The following is a 10,210-nucleotide window of genomic DNA, read 5'->3' as shown; positions in this document are numbered from 1 at the left end:
AGCCTGTGGTGGGTAGTAGGGAGTCCAAACATCTCTTCCTCTTTCCCATGAAATATTTCCTCCAAAGAGCTCTTTGCGCCCAACCTGGATGTGGTCCAATGATTCTCCAGAAGATCTTGGCTCCCATGGCTATGTTTTGGAGGCTGAGATCTTTAAAGTTAAGGCCTCCTTCGCTCTGGGGCTTGCAGATTTTCTCCCAACTTACCAAAGGGATTTTCCTGTCATTGTGATTGCCCCCTTTCCAGAAGAACTTGCGAATGAAGGCTTCCATTTTTTTTATGATGCCTGAAGGGGCTAGAATTACAGAGAATTGAAAAATGGGGAGGCTACTGAGAACGGATTTGATGAGGATAATTTTGCCAGCAAGGTTTAACCATGAGAATCCCCAAGCTTGGATTTTGGCCTTAAATTTGTCCAACAGAGGAATCCAATCTCTGCTGTATGCCAATTTGCGGAAGATGGGGAGGCCCAAATAAGTAAAGGAGGACCAGTTGAGGGAGGCAGTAAAGCCTAGAATTCTTGAAATGGCAGAAAGGGTGGAAGCTGAGATATTCCAGCAAAAGACTTTGCACTTACCATTGTTTAAACTACTGCCTGTAGCTTCACTGTAGTCGTCCATGACCTCCTTGAATCTTGAAGAAGATTTGGTGGAGACAACCCCTAACAAGAGGGTATCATCCGCAAACAGGGTGTGATTAACATTTTTCACCCCTCTGGCTATATTGAGCCCCAAGATCTCTTGATCAACTAGTTTCTGATCCAGGTAGAAACTCAGGACAGAAACATGAAGGATGAAGAGGAGCAGAGAGAGGGGGCAACCCTGCCTAAGCCCTCTTGAAGCTTTAAAAAAACTAGCTGCTCTCCCATTCACCAGGGGGGCGATCCAAGGATCAGCAATACAAGCATGGATCCATTTTAAAAAGCCTAATCCAAAGCCAAATTTTTTCAAGACTTCCCAAAGAAAGCTAAGTCTGACTCAATCAAAAGCATTAGCCAAATCTAATTTAATTACCATACCTTTCTCTTTGCGAAGCTGGCTCGAGTGAATCGCCTCTTGCACGAGGATGAAGATGTCAGCAAGCTGTTTCCCCTGAACAAATCCACCTTGGTTCTCCGGGATGATGGATGGAAACATACCTTTTAGTCTGTTGGCAATAACCTTTGTGATTAATTTGTATCCAATATTACAAAGAGAGATGGGGCGGAACCGATTAAATTCTTTAGCACCCTTTTCCTTGGGGATGAGGGCAAGGAAAGCTGAATTGGTGCTACCCCCAATTTTCTGGCAATTTTGAGATTTCAAAACCATTTTGTAGAGGTCTTTCTCCACAATCTGCCAGCAGGTTTGAAGAAATCTTGCAGTGAAGCCATCCGGGCCTGGAGCTTTGTCAGGCTCCATGTCGGAGAGAGCATCTTTTATTTCTTGTATAGAGATCTTCGCTTCAAGCTGTTGATTCATTGAAGGTGAGATCCTAGGGGGAACCGCCTCCAAAAAATTGGAGTTTGTGTTCGTCACGCCCTCTTCTCTATACAGGTTTTGAAAGTGATTGAAGGCTTCTCTTTTTATGCTATCAAAGTCTTTGTGTGTCGAGTTGCCATCTTTGATTTCTACGATAGAATTGAAGCTCTTTCTGGCTTGAGCTTGTTTGTGGAAGAAGGCAGAATTTCTGTCTCCTGCTTTAAGCCATAAACTCCTAGACTTCTGTCTCCAATGCTCTTCCTCTGAAAGGCAAGCTCTATGGAAGATTTGTTGGAGCTTAGCTTCCTTGTCTAGAACTTCTTTAGTGATTTCTGCATCTTCACTTTGGGCATGGTGCTAGGCGAGATTGTCTTGGGCCTGCTTTCTCTCTTTTACAGGGGAGGGAAGAGATTTGGCCCAAGTTTTAAGAACCGCTTTTAGTCTTCTAAGTTTTTCTTCCCAAATGAAGAAAGAAGAACCTTTCACTGGAAAATTCCAACAGTCTTGAACCAAATTCAGAAACTCTGGCTCTTTGACCCAAAGAGGGTTGAATCTGAAGGGGATGGGTCCAAGATCTTTGTTTCCAACATCTCAAGCAAAATGGGCTTATGATTGAAACACTGCATGGGAGGATATGCAATCTGAATTCTAAGCCCAGCAAAAGGAAGGAACTCTGCACCAAACATCTATCAAGTCTAGCAGCAATGTGACCAGGACCTATTCTTTTGTTAGACCAGGTGTACTTACCATTTTCTGGGGGGATGTCAAGCAGATCCCAGTCCTGCATGAGGTCTTCCACCCATTCCCTTGCAGGATCCCTTATGATTGTGCCTCCTCGCTTTTCCTCCATGCACAAGGTAAGGTTTAGATCCCCTACCACAATGATGTTTTCCAAATTTTCTGACTCCGACAGTTGTCTGATGGAGTCCCAACACTCCCTTTTCTCCCCTATATTTGTTGAAACATAGACATTGAAAAGACTAACTTCCTCCCTCGAGTCCAAAGGCTGGAGCTGCAAAAACAGCTAGTGGGTGTTGTGCAACTTGGTGACCAGCCTATACTTGAGAGGGTTCCAGAGGGAGCCCAGACCCCCAGAGTCTCCTCGTGCTGAAACTGCATATCCGCTCTTCCTTTCCAAATTTTTTTACTGATTTGGAGAAACTCCTTGTCCTCCATTTTGTTCTCCTGAATTAGAGGAATTTCTGGAGCTTCTCTTCTTATAAGGCCTCTCGTTGCTTCTTCTTTCACTTTTCTCCCACATTCCTCTGCAGTTCTAGGAGACAATCTTCATCATTTATTTTTATGATGATGGGCTCCCTTGGAGCCCTGCACTTGGTTTTTGATCATCTTCGGATTTTTGCCAAGGAGTTTCTCCAGAGTGGGCTGACTACCCTGAAGCTTGTCTTTGTAAGTTTCCTGATCTCTCTTTTCTCTAGCAGATTTGCGGCCCCTTGCAGATCTTCTGACCAATGTCTGCATGTCTCCTATTTCTCCATCCTCCTCAGAGTCCTTCGAGTCATGTTCCTCCTCGAATGCTTCTGTTTGCTTATTCTTGTTTCTTACCGTGGCGCTTTCTTCAGGTCTTGCATCTGCTGAAGTCATTTTTTCTGGAGGTTTATCTTGCCTATCTTCTTCCTGAGGAGTCTCTTCAGCAGAGCTTAAGACCTCATACCTATTTTCTTGGCTTTTTGGCGGGGGAACATTCTGGGTGGAGGCAGGTTGGGGGCCATGAACCCCAGATTTCTTGTGAGATGTCTTTGACCTCTTGACCTAGTTCCAGCCCTCTTCCTTACCTTTCTCTGCTTCCCCTTTGTTCGGGCACCCTCTTGCAAAATGGCCATAGATGTGACATTTACGACATTTGAAAGGGAGTTGCTCATAGTCCAGCACTTGCACATGCGTCCAACTGCCAACCTTTAATTTGATGGCCTCCGGAAGCCCCACCTCTAAGTCCACCTCGACACAGATTCGGGCGCAATCGTACTGATCATTGTTGTTTGCTCTATCAATGAATTTTCCCAAAGTATTTCCTATGTGCTTGAGGGACTCCCAGTTCCAACAATGCACTGGAAGATTAGGGAGCCGAACCCAGACAGGGATCACCGTTGGGACATCCATGGCCGGATCGAAGTCAGGGGTCCATTTGTTGAGGTAGAGGCCCTGAGGTCCCATGAAATAGGGCCCATTCCTGAAGATCAGGTCTTTGTCCTCCTTTGTGTTGAACTCGAACAGGAAGAAGCCTCTACCCAGAAAATAAGAGGTGACATTGTTTTTGATCAGCGGAACCCAGTTCTTGATGACCCAATTTTCCGTTGATTTTGGCGAGGGCCAAAGGCCTGTGAATTGACCCACCAGGGCACGATCTGCCAGGGACAAAGCAACCTGGATCGGGCCCTCAGGAGGGAGGTTTACCTCCGGAACATCGTCGAGTCTTTTGACGAACTTAGTGACTTCGGACTTCTTCTTTTTAGGCAGCGAAGCAAGAAGAGAGGAGAAGGCTGCTTCAGCTTCCGGGGATGGAGCTTGCGAGGGACCGATAGGCGAGCCTTGGGCCTCCATGGCAAAGCACAAATCAGCAAAACTGATCTGCACCAAGCAAATACAGGAAGCGAGGCATCTCAAGACCGGAATGAAGGAAAAAGGATCCGATCAGACCCTGTAGACCGAGGGCGCCGATCCAAGCAGATCTGACAAGAGCAGGAGGCTCAGCGAGATCTTGAAGAAGAGCAGGAGGGAGGGACCTAGCAGATCCGAGCGACCCAGAGGTCAGGAGGACCAGGGTCAGGGGCGGAGTCAGCCGAGAGGGCAGAGCCCAGTCTCAGTCTGCGCAGAGCAGGTCGCAGCAGGAGGCAACAACGCTCGATTATTACTATTATAATAGTATTAATATTATTATTAATGTCTTGTGTAACTAATTAATAATTTTTTTTAGTAAGGCTATTTAATTGGAATAAGTATTAATAGATCTAGGATATTAGTAAAAGTAAGGATTTAATATTAACATAAATAATACTAATTATTGTTATATTATATATACTAGATCATATAGATTAGTCATTAAAAGGGAATTAAAAGTAATATTAGTTATAGTAATAGTGTTATTCTTATTATTAATGGTTAGGGTATCAATTTATTAGTGATCTAAAAAGAACTTATATTAATAGTTCAAGGGATATTAGGAATTGTAAGGATCCATAATATTATTATTATTCATCTAATAATGTTTAAATAATAGTATTTAATTAAAGGATAGGTAACTAATATTATTAGTCAAGTCGTCTACTTGGAACATAAAATTGCTAATAAATATCTCATACTATATAATCTAACCTATTAGAAAAAGATTTATCAAGGAAGAATACCAAAGAGGATCAAAGAACCATGGCTAAAGAGAGCAAGTTAAAGGAAAACAAGGGGAAATTTTCTTTAAAAGAAAACTAGAACAAGCTATTAAAAGAGGGAGGGGAGGAAGGGAAGGAAACGACTAGGAAGCGAGGGCCGGGATCCAACAACTACTGATCTTCCAACCGTCATCTCTATTGAGATTGCTAGGCCTTCTTTCAATTTCAAGGGCTTCCCTAAATTTTCGGTGATGGAACTGCGAAACTCTAGCAATAACACCGGCCTCTTCAATACAAACATGATGTTTGGTCTTCTCTGCATGCTCTGCAAGTGTGGAAGACTTGGTTCTCCTATGTTTAAGGTCAGCTGCGTGCTCACTAATCCTTTGATTAATGGAGCGTCTAGTCTCACCAATATAGGGGGTCCCACAAGAACAAGGAATAATATAGACACCCTTCATGTCCTTAGGGTCAATAGGATCCTTCACTGATCGGAGGGACTTACGAATGGTGTTAAGGGGTATAAAGGTCGAGGGAACATTATGTTTCTTAAGAATCCTCACAATCTTATCAGTGGTCCCTTGAACAAACGGTAGATGGACCCCAGGGACTCTTTCTTTAGGTTCTCTTTTAATTGTCGAATTTTTGGCAGCTTTGAGGAAATCCTTCTGACCCAGGTATCTATTATAAATGTTTTCAACAAAGACATGAAGGAGATGGGATTTCTCTTTCTTAAAGCTATTTTCATCAAAGATCCTTAGGGAACGAGTAGCAAGGGTGTTGAGAACGCCCAACTTCTGAGCCGTGAAATGGTGGGAACTGGCATGAAGATATGAAGAGGCCGTTGTTATTGCTAGAGTTTTGCAGTTCCATCACCGAAAATTTAGGGAAGCCCTTGAAATTGAAAGAAGGCCTAGCAATCTCAATAGAGATGATGGTTGGAAGATCAGTAGTTGTTGGATCTCGGCCCTTGCTTCCTAGTTGTTTCCTTCCCTTCCTCCCCTCTCACATTTAATAGCTTGTTCTAGTTTTCTTTTAAAGAAAATTTCCCCTTGTTTTCCTTTAACTTGCTTTCTTTAGCCATGGTTCTTTGATCCTCTTTGGTATTCTTCCTTGATAAACCTTTTTCTAATAGGTTAGATTATATAGTATGCGATATTTATTAGCAATTTTATGTTCCAAGTAGACGACTTGACTAATAAAATTAGTTACCTATCCTTTAATTAAATACTATTATTTAAACACTATTAGATGAATAATAATAATACAATGGATCCTTACAATTCCTAATATCCCTTGAACTATTAATATAAGTTCCTTTTAGATCACTAATAAATTGATACCCTAACCATTAATAATAAGAATAACACTATTACTATAACTAATATTACTTTTAATTCCCTTTTAATTACTAATCTATATAATCTACTATATATAATATAACAATAATTAGTATTATTTATGTTCATATTAAATCCTTACTTTTACTAATATCCTAGATCTATTAATACTTATTCCAATTAAATAACCTTACTATTTCTTTTTATTAATTAGTTACACAAGACATTAATAATAAGATTAATACTATTATAATAGTAATATAATATTAATTATTATTAGTTATTATTAAATCCTTTAATAATTACTTTCCCTAGATATATTATTATATGCAATTTTATTATAATAACATTCCCTAGTTAACTCACATATAGTTAACTTTTCACTTAAATAACATATGATAGTTATTAAAATAATATTTATTTTAGCATAATAAAATTATATAATTATACAACTTAATTAGTCAAATCTAGCCGTTCTTGGTCAATCTTAGCCGTTTTTCCAGTATGATCTAATATAACCATTTTTCAGTCAAACCTAGCCATTTGATGATTTGCTCTCCCTATTTAATTTGCAGCCATGATCTGATTCTTCAACTTGTCCTGACGATGATCCACACGAGTTGGTTAGAAACGCGTCGACAAATGAAATATCATGTGATTTACGCCGAATTTTTTTTTCTCATAAAGTCATACAAAACTGTTAAGCATGGTCGGTTTGATTGATAAACCGACCATCGAAAAAAAATTACCAACTTAGATCGTCTATATTTTTTAGTACACTTCCTCCTATCGACCTTTGAACTAACATTATTTACATTATATGTGGCAGAACACTCTTTAAAGGAGTTGCTAGAGAGACTGCTACTTGACTGACTCCTAAAACCCTGAGTCAAATGATTCAGTTGACAAGCCCACATGGCAGAGAGCAAAAAAAAGTGACCAAAAAACCTCATCATGAATTTAGTTGTGCTAGATTAGTCCTCATCGACCATGAAGGGCTTCTCTGGTGTCCCTCCCGCAATACCATCCACAGTCTTCGCCTGTCTGGCAGAAGTGTTTCCATGCTCCATCTTGGTTGGGGGCTTACTAAGATTCCCTTCTTGAGTCTTTGCTATCCTCGCGATTGAGAATCTCGTAGTGAGGTGAATCCTTAGTTTCAAACTTCATGTGGTGAACAATTTCAACATAAATAGTAAATGTATGATTCAACATGTCTGACATTTCCTTCAGAATTTGTTTGGCTTGGATGTTCTCCTGGGGGATGTTTTTCATGCTTATTGCACAAAATTTCTGGTTTTTAATGCCATTTCTAAAAAAAATTAAATTTTAACCAAAGAAGAAGTGTTGATGAAACATCAACACTTTTCATTTTCAGGGTTTTTTTTTTTTTTTTCCTGCAAAAAATAGGGGATTTTTGGGCTAAGGTTGCCGTTTTGAGGTTACAGTTCTCATTAAGTTGGAAATCTTGTTTTGATTGGCTCCTAAATTTTCAATGAACAACTTCATTTTCTCAAAAAGTAATCCCATTCTTCTTTGGTTTCTTTACAATGAGCATCGAGAAAGTTTTCCCAATTGGTTTGGTGCTTATCTTGGTCATACTTCAATAATGGCTCTAAAGGGGCATTGTATTCGATGATATTTCTGACAATCATGTCAAGGAGAAATTTTTGTAACAAGGTGGGTATAGTGTAGAAAAATCCCTCGTGGAAATCGTTGTGAAAAATTTCCTTGATTTTATCGATTGTATTGTGTTCTTCAATCAATTTCTCCTCACAAATATCTCTAAGTAATTTTTTGATGCATTTGTGCAAATTTGTTTGTTCCTTGTTTGTTAATTTCAACATAAATCACACATCAATGTTATGTTGACGCATTAGATGGATGGTCAATATACTTCTTTAATTATGAGGGGATTGATTTAATGAATTTTTCTCGAGTTTATGTAAAGAAGTGCAACCTCACTTCTGCCAGTGATAGTTGGTCTTTTTGGGCATAGTTCTTCAAGTATTTATTAATTTTTCTCTGCCACCACTCATATATCTCTTCTAAGCTCATCATTTAGATACACATATTAGATGTACTCGGGTCCAAAAACTATTGACAATGGAACTAATGCTGTAATCTAAGGAATACCATTCATTAGTTACCAAAAGTCTATACACTAGAAATCTTATTCAACATAAATCACACATCAATGTTATGTTGACGCATTAGATGGATGGTCAATATACTTCTTTAATTATGAGGGGATTGATTTAATGAATTTTTCTCGAGTTTATGTAAAGAAGTGCAACCTCACTTCTGCCAGTGATAGTTGGTCTTTTTGGGCATAGTTCTTCAAGTATTTATTAATTTTTCTCTGCCACCACTCATATATCTCTTCTAAGCTCATCATTTAGATACACATATTAGATGTACTCGGTCCAAAAACTATTGACAATGGAACTAATGCTGTAATCTAAGGAATACCATTCATTAGTTACCAAAAGTCTATACACTAGAAATCTTATACAACAATATACATAATGAACAAAGGAGAAAAGAGATAACAAAAGTAGTGGAGACCTAGAAAAAACACCCATATATTATATATATCAACAACCAACAACAACCTCATAGTGCCAAGTACATACATATTTATATTTCCTTTAGACAATTACAATACTTATACCAACTAACTGACTTAGTCAACCAACTTGACAAGGAGTCAACCAACAAGTTAAAGTACATGCCAAAACGCGGTTGGATTAGTTGACTCGACGAGGCTAGTAAACTAAGTCGACTAGCCCCTCCAACATCCCATAAGCTCTAAGGCCGCAAGCTAAGGAAATAATTCCCTAAAATATTCTAATGAATGTCATAGTTATGGTTAAGTGATGGAATAAATTTGATTTTTGAGGACTTATTAAGATCTCTAAGGCCCATGACCTCTACCTTATCACCATGACCTAATATTGGTAGTTTGAAAAAAAAATGACATAGCTACTTGTTGAAGGTTGATTTCATGCTACAATTAAAATATGTAAGCTACTATACATTTATAAAATTTCACAAAAATAAATAAGTAAAGACACACAATCATAAACAGTCCAAGAACCTCTAAGGCCCACAAACTAAGTGAGTAAGCCTCTAAAAAATCCTAATGAATTTCATAGTTATGGCTAAGTGATGCAGTAAATTTGAGTTTTGTGGAATTCTTAATATCTCTAAGGTCCACAACCTATTAGAGCTATTACCTAAACATCTAGAGTTATCATAGCTCATAGCCCAACAATGCAAAGTTATCATAACTCATAGTCTAGCAAGGTAAAGTTATCATAGTTCATAAGATTGGAGACCCTTTACCTCTGCATCTTGACATGGGTTTGGATTTGAAACAATAATATCTATTGTTATTGGTGTTACTTCTCCCTAAAGTATTGACCCATATGATTTTAGTGATTGGAGAAGCATAAAGAGATTTCTCTTAACTTATAATAACATGCTAAAATATGCCAAATTGAGAATGTCAATGAACAAAATTAAATATTTATTATGTTTGAAAATTTATATAAAAAGATAATTAGATTAGACAAATGATTCTCTTTTTTTCTCTCCCAAAATATGTAAATAGAAAACAAAATAAGTATCAAGTACATAGAACACATGGAATATTGTTAACATAGAATAATAAATTAGTTATCACTTTTTTCTCTGCTAGTGACCCCTCTACTATTGTTCTTTTTGTAAGAGTTAAAACAATAACAATGATAAGAGTATAGAAATAGAAATCACATAGTAAAGGAATTAGCAATATAATGTTTTATTTAGATGCATCCATATATGTTAAATTTATTATTTTCTTAAATTTACATATATTATAATTACAAATTTTTAATGTATTAAATCAAGTTTTAGTAGATTTCATTATTGTTAGTTTTCCTTTCTTCAAAAAATTAAAGTAATAATTGGAGAGTTTCGAAGAGCAATTCAGGGAACAACAGAAAAAACCTTAGTCACCTAGCTGATGGTTTTAGGTTCTAGAGGGTTTGATTCTTTGCCGCTTCCACCTGATCCTGATAATGATGGTT

General features: G+C 38.1%; 1 protein-coding gene across 1 annotated transcript; it reads right to left on the bottom strand.

Moving 5' to 3' along the window:
• Positions 1-3,229: 3,229 nt before the first annotated feature.
• LOC149167096 (uncharacterized) lies at positions 3,230-3,577 on the bottom strand. The gene has a single exon (XM_089430357.1). It carries the CDS (start codon positions 3,575-3,577, stop codon positions 3,230-3,232), a length of 348 nt encoding a protein of 115 aa, XP_089286483.1.
• Between the last annotated feature and the right edge of the window lie 6,633 nt (positions 3,578-10,210).

The sequence above is a fragment of the Pinus tabuliformis genome, chromosome 5_1 (genome assembly GCF_031772625.1).
Source record: "Pinus tabuliformis cultivar Carrire ecotype Pingquan chromosome 5_1, CPIR1, whole genome shotgun sequence".
Lineage (NCBI taxonomy): Eukaryota > Viridiplantae > Streptophyta > Pinopsida > Pinales > Pinaceae > Pinus > Pinus tabuliformis.
Note: the sequence above shows the minus strand (reverse complement) of the source record. Positions and strands in the feature narration are given on the sequence as shown.

Bases quoted from the DNA above. Each gene is read 5' to 3' on its own strand.
- LOC149167096 (XM_089430357.1), bottom strand. From the start codon at position 3,577: ATGGATGTCCCAACGGTGATCCCTGTCTGGGTTCGGCTCCCTAATCTT.